Consider the following 16,684-nt stretch of genomic DNA (forward strand, 5'->3'; position numbering starts at 1 on the left):
GTTTTTACTGCCTCATATATATATATTTATCATTGTATCTAGTGTTTAATGGATACTGTTTTATTTAGTGTCATGGACAGCTTATTTGTAGAAAACCATTTATTCATTTTAGAGAAATTTGTTTGATAGTATGCAGAAATCGTCTATATTTTTACTAGAAATTATGACACTAGTGTCATCAGCAAATACGCGTATTATTGATACTGATGAAGTGTTTAGTGTAAAAGGCAGGTCACTTATATAGATCATAAAAAGCAAAAGCTGTAAAATTGACCCCTGAGGAAATCCATTCAGCATTCTATTAAGTCTCTTTTCAGCCATATACTGAAACAATCGATGATCTCAAATACACAAATTACATTAAGTGTACCCTTTTCATACTACTTGATTTTGTCTGCTTAGAATAGCTAATAGCTGAGGTACACATGTTGTATTTCCAGTGTCTCTAAGCATATGTCATGAGATTATCTACAGATAACTGAAATAAAATTCCATGTATTCTTAACCATTACATAAAAGGCGAGGTAAGTGGTTAGACTTAAGCTCCAGCTGCTTTAATCAGTTCTCACTAGATGGAAGAATTAGACCCAGAGTCGGGAACAATGTGGTGGTAAAGAGAAAAGTACGATACTGGTTATGAATCATTCCCCAGTCATTTGGTATAGCCACTGCCAACAGAGCTACCCAACATACTTGATGTATCTATATAAAATCCTCTACAGTTATGACAAAATTATATCTTGGGTCCAATAACTACAGATTCATATTTTATCCAGTGTTATTTTAGTTGTCAGGGTGGCTAACATCACCTGAATGGGCAAATGTCCTATAACCTTTAATCAATATCTTGTATCATTGTAGGAGAGCATAATAATAATAATAATAATAATAATAATAATAACAATAATAATAATAAATCAGAACGTAGTCATGCATGGTAAAATCTTATTTAAACTTTACGCTATCAGGAAAAAATGGGCTGATAGCAGCAATACCTAGTGCTTTAAATAGAATGGGCAAAGAGTTTGTTTTAAGAAAGTAGTTTAAAAAAAAACATGTAATGTCAAAAATGGTCCAAACCAGAAACAAATTGGCTGGTAGTAACATGAACTAATATTTAAATGGAATGGGCAAAAATGTTAAAATAAATCTGTGAGTTTGTTAAGAAAAGAGATTTTAAAAACCATCCACTGCACAAAAATAGGTTAAAGCATGAAATTTACATTTTATACAACCAGAAAAAAATGATTTGGTAACACAAGAAATAAATGGAACAAGTAAGCAGTTCAAATTCATTGATACACTGATTAAAAAATAAGTTTCTTTAAGATCATCTGATGCACAGAAATGGTCTAAAGTACTAAAGTTTATAATTTATATGATCAGAAAAAAATAGCTAACAGTAAGAGAAACTGGAGTTTTAAATTGAACAGGCAAAGGATTAAAATGAGTCAACTGTTCATTAAAAAACAAAATTTTTCAGAAAGCTTTAGTGCAGGAAAGCTGTATAAAATATAGCACCACACATTATCTGAAACTGACAAATCTGAACTTGATTCCTCACAGTTATGTCTTTAACACTGACTTTTAACAAAATTCAAAGGAACATTCTACATATTGCTTAACCTCTGCTGCCACCTGCAACATATATGCATACAGAAACAAAGACTGGATCCACATTTGATTGCTAACATACAAACTAATTCTCCCATACAGATTGTGGTCTTCCAAGTTCTGACCCCATGTAGTCTTGTTGGCAGATACTAACACTCTGCCTCCATCTTCAGGCAGGAAATTTGTTTGGTTATACAGGCAGGTTACAAGGAAGGTGCTGATTCAGATCCATGAGGGAGGGTGAAGAGAAGGAGCCCAGTCTGGGCCAGCAGAACAGTAAGCAACAAAGCAGATCTTTCCAGGGCCGTGTATTTTTCTTGTCATAAGGCAGGGAATGAATTGTGAAAAACCCTGCAGCTCTCCAGTAGAGAAACCAAAGGTTCAACACTGCTAATACCAAAGTCCACCACTGGACACAATTCTCAACCAATTCCATTCACCTTTCATCCTCATGATTTACTTTCCTATCTTATCTATTTCTTGGTCTACCAAGTATCCATATTCATCACCAATATTCTACATGCAATCCATGCACTGTCAGGCCATCAACACCCTCTGTATTTCACTATCTAATGATACTATACCTGTGCACATAATGAAGCAACCTTTCATATCACTTTTATGTCCATCATCACTCCTATCATTCACACAAGCAGTTTTTTAAGAAAATATAAAACTCTTGCAATTTGTTGTTCCTATATATGAAATATTAGAAGATATGTAAATGAATGCAGACAAGAGAGATATATAACATTTAACACATGATCATAACAAGAGTGGTAAATTCAAACATTGGTAGCAGAAGGCTTACAACAGGTAATCAGGTAATCAACTTATGTAATATTCTGAACTGCCTTGGTACTTCAGCTTCCATAAGTCCATATGCAGAGGTATACTGCACAGACATTCAAAATATATGTTCTCCTCTTAAGCAGCTTGAATTTGATACCAATACAAAACAAACAGCAAAATTATTGTTCTGCCTATTCTGTATCTTTAGGGTTTTGGAAACTAGATAGGATAATTAGACTTTGTGAACTGAGCAAGCATTTCTAATATTTATTGTTTTATAACTTCAACATGAACTTCAGTGATGACATAAATTGTAAATTAACATTTAAACAGACATAAATGGCACATTGTATAGAGACATGTTTAAACTGGTAAACAAATATAGTACCCAAACAAAAGAACCAGAAGAGTAGTCTGACAACAATACATCACATGCTACATCTGGCAGATAAGAATGAAAGACTGTGGAAATCACAGAAGTCAGGACAAAGAGCATACAAGTGTGGCAAGAGATTAAACGCATAGCCTGTAACACAAAGTAATGGTTCTCTTACATGTAATACTCCAACAATGAACAAAAATCGGCAGAAGGTGTGAAACTGATCCTATATCTTAGATATCTATAAACATCCACATGTGTTTTTATAATAAATGTCCTTCCAAGGGTTTTAGTGGCGAGATCTTTCAGATTCAAAAATTAACCTGATAAACACTTCACAAAATTAAACTAATCACACATATATTACAGATAGTTCTCAAAGAAATATGCAGGTTTAAAGAGCTTACTAAAAACAACCACAATAGTACCAACTTTTTTAACTGTAAATTCCACCAAAATTTCTTATAAACTATACATCACACTAAAACAACCATTAACAATTGCTGGATATTTTTAATTTCAAATATGCATATACAGTCCATTCTGAAAATGTAAGAAAAGAACAGTAGATATAAATATACTTTGCCACAACTGAAGTAATGTTTGACAAAGTTTGGTTTTCACACATAATCAGCAGAACCCTTCTTCTACTGCTGATTTCTCTCTTAAATCTCTGCAATATGTGGCAGATATGAGAAGTGTTGCCAACATATCACAAGTTTTTAGGTGAATAAATTCAGTGCCCTTTAAAAGGGCCATTTCATATCCAACATTTCCTCGTCCATAGTCCCCACTGGCCCACACCAGGCTCACACTTCTGCAATATGTTGTAACTGGAACTGATATATTCACAAGCACTCATATTCTACTCACTTTGACCCCTGAAGATGCTGGCTGCATGTACCTTTGAAATGTCAGCAACACTACTCATTTCCACACACTGCAAAGACCCGTGAAATGAACTGACTTGAACCATTGTGAAAACCTAAAATCAAATCAGTACGTACCCCTCTTGACAGTGTGGAATCAGTGATTCTGATATACAGGCTACAGAGGAATAAAGCATAAAATGTGATACATTTCATTTGAATCATTTATAGGCTACCTCAAGAACAGTATTCAATGGTCAATAAAAGGAATGAGGATTAAAATCATAAAATGAGTTCTACCTCCTGGAATTTAACGTCATGTACTCTGTTGAAAGTCAACCAACATTTCAGAGAAATATGCCACCTCCATATCCAGGGCTGAAGGGTAAGCCAAGCAAGAACCCTAACAAAGCCTGCTCCCTGCTTCATGGTAGTTTCCTGCTTGGCTTAATCTTTAACCTTGAAGATGAGGGTGATGTGTTCCTCCAAAACATCAGTCAACTTTCAACAAACTACATGATGTTATGTCCTAGGGGATGAAACACTATAACCACCTGTGCAAGACGCTTAACTCCTACAAAATCATACATATTTCAAGACCCTGAATAAATCACTTTACAGGCAATAATCCACTTATAATTTACAAGCTACATCTAGACATTTAACTTGGCAACTCTGTGCCTTGCGTCTATGTGCATTACAAGGCTGCTCTTATGCTTGGTTACATGTGGACAGTATGGGCACTGAAACTGAGGCTCCTTGCCACACTCAAGCCTAATATGACGTGCAAGAGATGATTTATAATGGTACATTTTGCTGCAGTTTGGACAATGGAATATGTGTGGGGCACCACTACCTACAGGAGAATTTATATCATATGAGCCAAACCTCTGATGGTTTTCAACAAGTTTTGAAGATGGCTGAATGCCTGGAATGTTGGAATTTTCTGAAGTGATCTCATGTAACAGTTGAGTATTCGTTGTTGTCACTTCTTTAGCAAAGATCTGAACTTCACTTCGCTGCTGAACCTGCTGAAGCAGACTTCTAGCAAAGGCATCTACCTCTCGGTCAGATGATCCTGTGCTGCATGAGGGAAGTTGAGGATGACTTACATCTGTTCTTGCTGGCATATCTGAACTGCCAGAGGCAGCTTTGCTGGGATATGCTGGCAAACTGGGGAAGAGGTTCTGTATTCCTGACCATGGTTTTACATCTGGAACAGGAGAAGAAAAGCAGGAAATATCCTTTGTTAGTAAAAATAGAATTCAAAATCACACATTAATTCACTTCCAAACTGGTTTTCTTTTAGAACATATATTACTTAGGTTAGGATTCATATGCCATTTCAAACGTGGCATACAAATGAGCCCTAACCTTTTACATACTGTATAATTCTTATCACTGTATTTGTAGTTTATTTAATGAAGCTGTTAGTAACTCAGACTAAGAGCCCTGTAGTGTTGAATGACAAGATGATCTGTGAATAATATACTGAAAAAATGTGGAAAGAAATGATTATGGCCCAATTTGGGGTGCTGCCTGGCATTTGCCTGGAGAATTGAAGAAATCTACAAAAAACCTTGGTCACTATAACCAGTCTCCAAGTTGAGGTATAAACCAGGAATGATATCCACTCGATGTGTCATCTGGTGCAAAATGCATAATTCAGGGCAGGTGTAGACAAGAAAACATAAATGGTATGCAGAATTATGAGTTAAATGGAATGTTACTTCTCTTATATCATATCAGATAATAAATGTATGGAAAACAGCAGTATCTGATTAACTATTATTATCTTATTTTACATATGTTATTCTTCAGTAACATGGTTCAGCCTGAAAATTAATCCTGACAATGGCAACATATTAAATTAAGCATTTAGATGAGAGAGAAAGCCATTATTTATAAGCCTACAGTTACATACAAAAATTTTCTCTACTTGATACACCAAATTATAATGTTAGCTGATATAAAATTACTCAGCTATGAGCACAAAATAGGTTATAATTGCACGAGACCACATTATTTTCAATACAAACTGCACTCAGAAGAGAGGCACAAGAGGTTTGTACAACAACTATTTCATAATACTTCATTCATGAATTTAATATTCTAATTACATTACAGGAGAACAAGAAGATAAATTGTTAACATTTATATATAAGACATTCTAGGAGTCATTTTTCTTAACAAATTATATTATTAGAGTACATCAATAATATTTACAGTCTAGTAGGGCTTTTCCATTCCTTGTTTCTTTTTTTCCTATCATGGATATCCTAGCATTGAGAACATCCAAAGAAATTATGAGATATACTCCATATTCTTGCCAATATATAGGGGTTTAACCGTTAACACAGAGGCAATACAGTCCTCTAAAGAGCTGAAACCTTCTATCAAACTTTACAACAACACATCCCGTAAGACCATAATCTTAACATTGATTACCATGAGAACTTCAAATGTCACATAACTTTCATCAGGATAATTGTTACCAAATGGAAAATAACAAAATGGCAACCATGTGATACATGTATATATTTTGGATGATGAATCACTGTACTTGAAAGTTGTGTGGTAACACATGCCAAACACAACTACAAATGACACTAGTTGGAAATAAATACATTAAGTACAATCCTTCTGACTCCTAATGCACAATATCATGGGAAGTGTGTTTAATGTTTATGTATTGTCATGAATGTCCACAATATCTTCTTGGCAGCAATACACTCATATAAGTTCACACACTGACAACTATTTGACTTCTTGATACGCAAATGAAATTGAATACATCTCCTAACCAACATTAACAGCAACGATCAAAGACAGTATTACAAACAGCAATTTTTATGCCAATGCTCTCTGAAGATGGTTAACTGTAGGCAGAACATTAGTATCATGTTGGTGGATATACATTCTCTGTGGGAAACAAGTTTGTTGTCTTGTGAATCAACCTGACGTGAGTCAACAGAACATCTTTGCGATTCGTTTTATGTGGGCAATAGGGGCACTTGCACTGTGGTTCTTTGCCACACTCTAACCTCAGATGGCGTTGCAAGTTTGTTTTCCACATATACATCTTCCCACACTGAGTACAGGGGTAGGAGCCTGGGTTAGAAGATGAACGAATAGATGGAAATCGTTGCAATACTGAAGTAGGAATGAAGCTTTGTTGCTCTGCAATCATTAATTGTCCAATGCTTCTGACTTGCAAAGTTGGAGCTTCAGAGATGCTACTAAGCATTTCAAGTATTGGTTTTGGATTGCAACTGCTCGACATCAATATGTCTGAAACAGAGAAGGCCCTTTTTAATTAGATATTATTATCATTCCACAACTGCTCTACACTACCCCTGTATGATGTGTGAGTTCTAACTAGGCAGCACACTATCACATCCTCATCCTTTAAGTTTGGAGCTTCAACTCTGACCCAGTATTTGACTGGTTACAGAGTATGGAAGCCTTTTATATCTCACACAAACTTAACTAACATTCATGCATCTGTACAACAGACAAGCCTGGAGGATAAATCTAAAATCTGGAGTGGTAATACTGTGGGGCTTCATGCTACTGTCAGACTGAAAACATGATCTCTCTTACAAACTTCTGCTATTGCTTATAATAGTGGTGAACCACATATACCGTGACAACAGCAGACATTCCAGTATTATACTATGCTGAACAATAGTCACCATGACATCTGACAGTTTGACAGTTCATTATTTGACTCTGAACTGTAGTTGCCATGACACCAGACATTCTTGGTCCAACCTCCTGCTTTGCTTTCCTTGCCTAAAGATTCAGCTCTCCAGTAGGACATTGTTTTAAATTAGAAGTACTGGAATTAATTTGGTCTGTAGCATCACATGAAGAGAGTGCAATGGAGTGTTTTCCTGGTGTCAATGTCAATAACATACACTGGACAGAGGAGAATTAAAACATAAAATGAACTACCCGTATATTTAAAAAATATGTATCTCTACCATCCCATCAAGGTCACATCATGTAGTACAAAACTCATTTCACGAGAAGTAGGAAATATGCATCTCCAAATCTGAGTGCATTCAAATTCATACCTCTAGAAAATACAGTAAAACAAAATAGAGTGGAGTCTGAAAATGGCTGTCTTGTCCCAGTTCTCACTGTTCTCTTTTCCATTCTGTGATGAACAGTATTGTGTTCTTGAAAGGGGCTGTCTTTTCTCACAATTCTAGTTTCCTCCCACGATGAATTACACAGTGTGCCACCAAAAGAGCCAGTTTCCTACCTATTGCACTCACTGGCCTGAATCAGGCTCCATTGTGTTTGAGTGACCAACTTCCCTGTAACCTGCATATATAGCCAGGAAAATTCCTCACTCTACACACTTAAACCTTGAAGACAGAGACTGCACATTCCTCCAAAACATCAGTATACACCTTCTGGACTGCACAGTGTCAAAACCCACAGGACTACAATCTGAACCTGCACATGGGATTATAACAGCAAACTTCTGGCATGGCTTCAATTTGAAAAACATTGCACATTTTTTAAAACAACAAAATGTCCTTTTGCATTTGATTATATTCTCTATGTAACCTTCAATTTTCCTCTACTGTTGTAAAAACAAAAGAGGAAGTCCTTATTTGAAATTTGAAATTTTACCCTACCCCTTTAATTGAAGGTCACAATAATTCAGTTAAACATCTGGACATAAATCAGGAACATCTGAAGTTCAGGAAAAGGGTAATACAAGAACTTATGCAAGTTATTAAATCACTTTATTGCATTTTTTAATACAACCCTTTCAATAAAAATACTTTATGTGATATACCAACTGTGTTTTAATTCTTGTCACATAAATATTCAGTAACAATGATTATGGTATTGATTTCCCAAAGGTACTCGCTGCTTGTGGCAACTTCACTGAATATTTTCTGTTTCATATACAAATTGTGAACTCCCAAGCTCACAGATTTATCCAATACCTTATTTAAATCAAACTGTATAAATCCATACGTAATCTGAAGCCTTTTCTTTGATTTCATGCAATGCAGTCTTCTTGGACAATCAGCCACAAGAAGATGGAGACAGAATCACATATTTCAGAGACGTTTCTGTCACCTGGGATGAAACTGTGAGTGACATGGCTGCAAGTCATATTTATATCCACAAAATGTGCTCCGTAGTCAGCACTGTGAGACCTGAAAGCATATTCTGCAGATATAAACAAAATATGCAGCCATGTCACTCATTGCACGAACTCCTAATGATTCAGTCAGTCCCAGAAACATTGGATACGCATTCCATGTTCATAGCTTTCTACCCAAGAAGACTTCATTGTATAACTAAAGGTCATTAGTATCAACTCCCTTGTCTGTTAATAATTATAGTAGTGATAACAAACCATACTGTGACAATGTTATCATATATCAAACTGCAACAGTATTCTATGTACACTGTGCACAATTTATTGTTGAATTGGAAAACAAATATCCATTTGTATAAAGACAATCAAAAGCACAGATGAAGAAAGCAGTCTTCTGGGCTTTGGCGCCGTGTATATGTGGTGTTAANCAGATACTATAATACAGTCATAAATTATGTTACTACCGCAACAGTCAGTACAGATGTTTCAATTCATTGAGATATAAATATTTTTCCCATATACTCATATGCTGTTAAATACATATCATATACAAAAATGTCCAAATAAAAGTTGCAAGTTGAAATGAAATCTAGATTTTATGTTTTGCATAATAAACCATTTCTGGGAAACGTTTTACACACACAAAGTGCAGGTCGTGTAGAGGGGGACCAATAAAGCACTGCTGATTAGGGGTGAGAGCACTGCTATCTGTTGACATCTACTTAGTGGATTGGGGGCTATCATGTGGAGCATGACTACCACATAATCAATAGAATCTCTAAGTTCTTTTGAACATATTGTAATATAACCATGCATGAATTGCAACTTTATATTTGAAGTAACTTTATAAAAATTGTCAATTTTCTTCCAAGTTTTTCCCATTTGGATGAGAATTCCTAATGTCTGGATACCAGGTTATCATATTTCTGCAATCTTCATATAATGTAGGTGTTATACTGGGCCAGTACAGACTAAAAGAGGTTCTTCACAACTTTTCATACAAGCCTGCAATACCAAACATCATTAAAATCCGCTGAGTGGTTTTGGAGCTGAATTTATCGGACGGACGGACATACAGACAGACAGGCATGATTTCCAAATTCTATGCATATCCCATGAAAATTTGCCTCATTTCGTCTTAAGGTGATGTATTTTTCGCATATGTTTCTTTAACTCATCGGTACGTTTCGTCCTGTAAGGACAATAAGGACACTGGATATTTGGCTCCTTTCCGCACTCAAACTTCATGTGACGATGTAAGGTAGATTTCCACATATATATTCTTCCACACTGACCACATTTATAGGGATGTGTTGTGTATGATGATGCTTGCTGAAGTGCTAAAGGGTTTAGATTACTGCTCTCTTGGAATGCAAATTGTTGGTCCACAACAGACAATACATTTCTCATATTAACATCCTGTGTAATATAACTGTTTGACTCTTCCATCATTGTGTCACTTGACAGCTCAAAATCTGTAAAGAGAAATGGAAAATATTTTAGTTAGGTGATGGGAATTGTAACACAAGAGTCTGGAAAAAAAAAATTCAAGATGCACTCCATGGAGATCATGAGAAATCAGAGCTAAACAAACAATCATTTTTGGATCTGAATACCTGGACACCAAAGGAGGAAATGGAAAACTGGAAGCTGAACAAATGAACTTCAGCAGAGCACCTGTGGGTGCCACAAGACAAGACCATGAAGTAATTAGAGGGCAACTGGGAGACACCAATATAACTAACTAATTACATGGTGTTGAGCCCTTCCTGAGAAGCTGTCAGTTGTGCAGCTACTCAAGAATTTCCTAACACTTTATGAAACACCCATGTTCATTACCATGCCCTCCATTGGTCCCTATCCTGATGCAGTTCAATCCAATTCATACCACCCAATCCCATCTCTCCAAGATCTATCCTAATATTATCCTCCCGCTTATGTCTAGGTCTTCCTAGTGGTCTCTTTCTGGAGAAACTAATATTGCATGGGATGCTGAGAAATACAGATTGCAATGGGGAAAATGCTTCAAAGGGATGGGATACACATGACTTCTGAAGAAACACAAATCAGAAGACCAGAGCAAAGACAGTTCAACTGGTTTTGAGTCTTGGCCTTATCACTGATACTGTAGAAAAAATACATGTCAGCAAGAAAAACACATAGAAAGTTGCACTTATCGTGTTACATGAATCTGTCTTTATATCCTACTTATTTCAATTTCTTCACGGTCATGGATTGAACATTCTTCTATGCAGAATAATTATATTAAGCACTGTGGACAAAAATACACCAAAACTCACAGAGTGTTGTACTATAAATACTTCAACATTTCAGGTTTTCATAACAGTAAATATTAAGATTGTGGTCATTTAGGATGTAAAACCATATGGTTTGGTAGAGAGAGACCAATGTTTTGGAGGAATATCACTCTTACACCCAAAGATGGAGGCAGCAGGTTCTTCTGAAACATTCATATTTACAAAACTACATGGTATTACACATAAGAAGATCACAATCTTTTAAATTTTATTTCAATAAAATATTATGACATTGTACTCATACCCAAAGTCTCACAATCAAATGAATGACTACCATGCAGCTGAACTAGGATATTTTCCTTCCCCAAAAGTGAAAGGGTTATAGTTTAATGGAAGCAGAAGCTATGAAGTTAAAACACAATAATATCGGTTTCTGCCATAACAGTTTTATATTCAGTTCCTGTAATAATCCACATCCTTCAAAGAGACACCAATGAATCTTTATATAAATTTGTTATAACAAATTTGAAATTCTAATTTAAATCTCAGAAATTATTGTTGTGATTTTAGTCATTTCATGTCCAGCCACTCTGGCATGATCTGTTCATCCATCTGTCAGCACTTAACAGATCTCATAAATGTGATTGGGCATTATTTTATATTAGAAATTGACACTTCCGGTGCATGAGAAAAAAAAACACCAAACAGATATAAATATAGCACCTCATACCACTCATTACTAGTGGGTAGCAAAGGCTTCAGTCACTATTTCACTCCCTAGTTACAGGGGACGTGAAAAATCTAATTTTCAAAAATCAATTTGTCTTACATATATATTTGACTGTAGGTTACAGAATGCTGACACAGAATGAATGGGGATTATGCTCTGTTGGTTACATGAATCTGCTGGTTGCATGAAAAAAAAAACTCTTACAGAAACCAATACAAAGTTGAAAAAAAAACAAGAAGTGTTCTACTTTCAAGGATACAAGACTGTGTAGTACACTAATATTCCAATCCAGTCCATTAGCAACAATAATGTTACTGATACAAATAATGAACACAGTTTTTATTTACATTTAATATCAATAATAACAACAATCACAATAATAATAATAGTAATAATACAGTGGAACTCCCATTCAGTGTTCCTTGATATCATATTTTACCTCATTTAACATTCAATATCACTGGTCCCAATCCATTACTCTCTCTGTCACACTTATCAGTTTCATGTTCAAATCCACTGCTGCTCAAATAATGTGAATGGGGGAAGGGACCACTTTATTATGTCTGCTTACGGTGCACGTTCCTTATGTGTTTCAACCTATTGCCATTACGCTTTGCTCTGTATGGACAGTAAGGGCACTGGAACTGTGGAGTCTTCCCACACTCAAGTCTCACATGATCATCAAGTGTTCGTTTATGTTTGTAAGTATTCCCACAGCGCACACACTGGAAAATGGTGCTTTGTTCTCCTGACAGTATAGGTTGAGACTTCTTTAGAGTCCCAGGCTTCCTTTCCATGGGAGTGACATTCTGGAAACTGATCATTAATGATGGATCACAGCCATCTAGATAGTAAGCCTCATCAGGCACACTGAACTCCTGTTCCTCACTAAATACACCTGTAACAAAAACACTTCACATCATTAAATGAAATTTATAACAAAGCATGATAAATACTTTTATTTGGAATCACTGATGCTCATATTTTCAGCAGTACTACAGGAGAAGAGAACAAGAGCTGCTCTATCTCTGCCTCTACACTGAATAAGCTACAGCCTGAATGACTGGGGCTCAATTTCCAGTAGATGCAAGGATTTTCCTCATCATTCCACCCATACTGACTTCTGACCTCAACTGGCACCCATCCAAATGTGTACCGGGGGCTCTATCCTCAGGGACAAAGCAACTGAGACATGAAGCCAACCACTCATCTTCATCTGGTACCAAACTTAAGAATGGTTGCAGCTATACCTCCATGCCCCACACATTTCACGGTGTGGTACATAATTAAACACATAAGAGCAGAATAATAACATAGTAAAGATTTAATAAGCAAGGATGTAATGAATTGGAAGGAAGATGATTTTTAGTCAAACTGTATAATTTATCAGACATTCCATAACTTCAAATCCAATGCCCATAATGTGACAAAAATTGATATATTTTTAAAAGGACAAGAGTATAATTTCATGAAATGGGGAAATTGTATTATATTACAAGTATACTGTACTAGCTGCAGCACACAAGAAAATTTTGCATTGTGAAACGATGATAGAAAATGATCACTTAGCACTGACTGGAGGATGTCTTGCCCAAAAAGATTGATCTAACTCTTTTTACATAATTTATTCTTTATTTCCTCAAAGCATATGTATTAAAATTTGTTACTCTTAAATGGCATGTAATATAAATTGCTTTAAATAGCTTAAATACTACATGTATTTGAGATATATATAATACATAAATAGTACTGTTCAAGAGATGGATCTACATTTTTTTGGATTATTCAGATCATCAGGCACAAAGAACACAGTGGTGTAAGGATAAGGTAGTGGATACCCATGCAAAAGGTCTCGGGTTTGACACTGGCTGGATCCAGTGCAGATTCTTCTGCCATCCACATGATAAAGTTGGTATTTCACACAAATGTCCTTTGTGGTATGGAACATATGTTGCGCCAAAGGTTCCCAGTCATTTAGACCCTCTTCATGGCTACTCCATGAATAGAAGCAAATGTGACTATTTCCTGCTGACATACCCAACTCAGGAGTGAATTTTTGCAACCCAGTCAGAACAGTAAAAGTTGGGAAGATCAAAAGATCAGAACTGGTTGCAACAGAAACAGCAAAAACTAGTTCTTCAAAACCAAGACTACAGAACCCTCAAGGAAGTCATCTATAAGTGCACCCTGTAAGACATGTAAACTTCCATAATATACAAATACAGTCTACATTTAAGTTACTAACAAAGTACTATCAAGATCTGAAGTTTTAAGGTGAATGAAAATGCTAAAACTTTCTTGGATCATCAGCATGAAAGAAGTTACAAAACTAATGTTTTGGAGACCTGTTCTGACTCCATCAACACTGTCAGTGTCAATGTCACTGATTCTAATGATGGAGTCAGATCAGGCCTTTGAAATACTGGCTTTCAGCTCAACTTTGATACGAGTGATTTGCCTGACAGGTCCGTAGTGCACGGTATATTTTCTTGACAATACTAACAGTTACATTGCTTTGTGCTTTAATCGTTAAGAAACACATATCTATACACAGCATCTTTCATAGATTTTCACTTACTTTAAAGAATTGTAATTTCTTTCTTCAAAATATATAACAATAAAATCACATGACAGCAATCTGTAGCAAGAAGGTCATTATGGTGGATTCTTTGCAGTTGACACTACACTATTTGACTCCCCACACATCCTACCAACATTGCACAAAGAAAAATGAGATAATGGTATGCAGAATTCTTCATGATACTTATTCAGTATTATCAGAGGTCTTCAAGGAAATAAGCTGAAGTGCATGCTCACTATATATCTGAAATTAAAAGTGTTTGTATAATTTTCAAGTGTGGGTAAGAACCACGACGTTCACACAGTAAACTACAGGCTTGACAACTTCAACTTTCCTTTACCTACCTAATAACCAGAAAGCCAAAATAGTACATAATCTCAACTTAGATTCACAGAACAATGAAAAATGGGAGCTTATAATCATCTTTCACAGCCCCCTGAGGTGCATGGTAACACTTACCAGGCAGCACATTACATCCTTGGCCTTTAAGTTGTCATTTCAGATTCAGTACTTAGTTGGTTACAGAGTTAGGAAGTTTTTTAAGTCCAAGGGGCACATGATCAATATTTCAGATCAAGAAAATGTGCAAATGCATATCCAAATGGAAGAAAAATTGCAAAACATACATGTACAGTAGGTATATTATTTTCCAGCCCATTTTTGTATATTCAAAAGGTTTTATGAACTGTAATATTCACTGTTGGATTTGTGGTTTTACAGCAACCACGAAGAGTACTATTTTCTCGAATGTAACACCATTAGTTCAACCGAAGTCCACCAGCGTTTAGGAGGCACATACTGCCCACAGATTAGTGTCAAACAGTAAGCCAAGCAAGAAACCAGCAAGGAACAGGCTGACTCCGTGGTGTTATATCCCAAATATGCATTCCTCACAATATTAAAAATCTCTATTAAATCCAAGATCAAAATAGTTCTAAATCACACTGACCTATCATGGCTGTTACATCATTTTAAAGGCCTAAGTGAATTTTCAAAACTTTTATTAAATATCTATAGGATGAAAAATCACTATTAAGTGTTAAGTACTTGCTCCTTATGTTCTTAGATGTCTACACACTGAACAATAGATGGCAGGAGCTTCATAATTTCTCTATAAGCATGTGCGAGCATAGTTTTTGTTATGTTAACATATAGCTGGTAGGAAGAAGGTTGGGAAACATAAAGGATAGGATAAGATTTATATAGGTCTCAGGTCTTGTTCAAGTATCACATGTCACATGGCACAAACGTTCATTCCATCGGAATTCAAGACAAGAGCATAAAACTAACAATCTCATAAATGCTCATAACAATAATTTCACTTATTTTACATTATTGCTAGTTACAACCTTACAACAGTATTACATACTTGAGGCTGCTACAAAAATGCAAGAGCCTTTTACAAATCTACAGTGTGAGTATCTAAGAGCTTTCTGCAAACAGTTCAGCCACTCCAGGCAGAAAAGTCAGACATACACAGCTGTCAGATTATCACAGATAACTTGTATGTACAAAATTGTCCACCATATTTATACTAAAGATGGCTTCATGCCTTCACAGCAGCTAATCTCGTTCCCATTGTTTGGTGATAACATCATATTGTGGTGGGCTGGTTTGCCAACATTACAGGCAATCTGAATTGAATTGAATTTATTTGCATTCCATAGACCCTAAGTAGGTTAATACCTCTGGATATAGAACAAGTCAAAATAATACCTACTGGTACAAGTAATTTTATCTTAAACTAATATAGCTTAATTCTACATTATTCTCTATTTACATTGAGGTATTCGTCTACAGAGTAGAAGGAATGAGCATGCAGATATTTCTTTAGTTCTGATTTAAAATGTTCAGTATCATTACTCAAGTTTTTGATACTTTGTGGGAGACTACTGTACACTTTTATGCCAGAAAAGTAGACTCTGGCTGTCTCCATTTTAGAGGTAGTCTCCACCACAACATAGCATCACCATTCAAGAGAGGGAATATCACAATTCGCAATCCATTTTCTATTTATAAAGAGTTAAGTAATGTATGTTAGCATACGACAGTTATGCTACATGTTATTTCTCTGGATACAGATTACCTTCAGGAACGTAAAAATTTTCAGTGTTATTTGTGACAGTACTGCCTTTTCTATTCATAGGATGGGCTGTGATTGAGTCAAACCATAAATGGCACACTGTGCAGCCCTGGATGACAGATGAGAGAAATGGAGCATTTCGTGGATTGAGAATTGGGACAGAACACAAAAGTACTTGAAAACATACCCCAGTGCCATTTTGTCCATCACAAATCCCACATGAACTGGCCTGAAATTGAACCCAGGT

The 16,684-nt window shown here is 35.8% G+C and overlaps 1 protein-coding gene across 33 annotated transcripts in view; it reads right to left on the bottom strand.

Annotated features, from left to right (window-relative positions):
* LOC111862456 (longitudinals lacking protein) overlaps positions 1-16,684 on the bottom strand; it is a 595,591-nt gene that overhangs the window by 398,023 nt on the left and 180,884 nt on the right. The window contains exon 5 of one of the 33 annotated variants that reach the window (XM_023847868.2): positions 2,528-4,867. The exons of 29 other annotated variants lie outside the window; for them this stretch is intronic. In XM_023847868.2, coding sequence (XP_023703636.1) covers positions 4,308-4,867 — 560 coding nt within the window. In that variant the 3' untranslated portion in view covers positions 2,528-4,307. Of the gene's footprint in view, positions 1-2,527; positions 4,868-5,766; positions 6,946-9,235; positions 10,261-11,366; positions 12,672-16,684 lie in introns of those variants that run through there. 3 more of the 33 variants (XM_023847876.2, XM_023847884.2, XM_023847887.2) reach the window with 3 other exon arrangements.

Source organism: Cryptotermes secundus, unplaced genomic scaffold, assembly GCF_002891405.2.
Source record: "Cryptotermes secundus unplaced genomic scaffold, Csec_1.0 scaffold816, whole genome shotgun sequence".
Taxonomy (NCBI): domain Eukaryota; kingdom Metazoa; phylum Arthropoda; class Insecta; order Blattodea; family Kalotermitidae; genus Cryptotermes; species Cryptotermes secundus.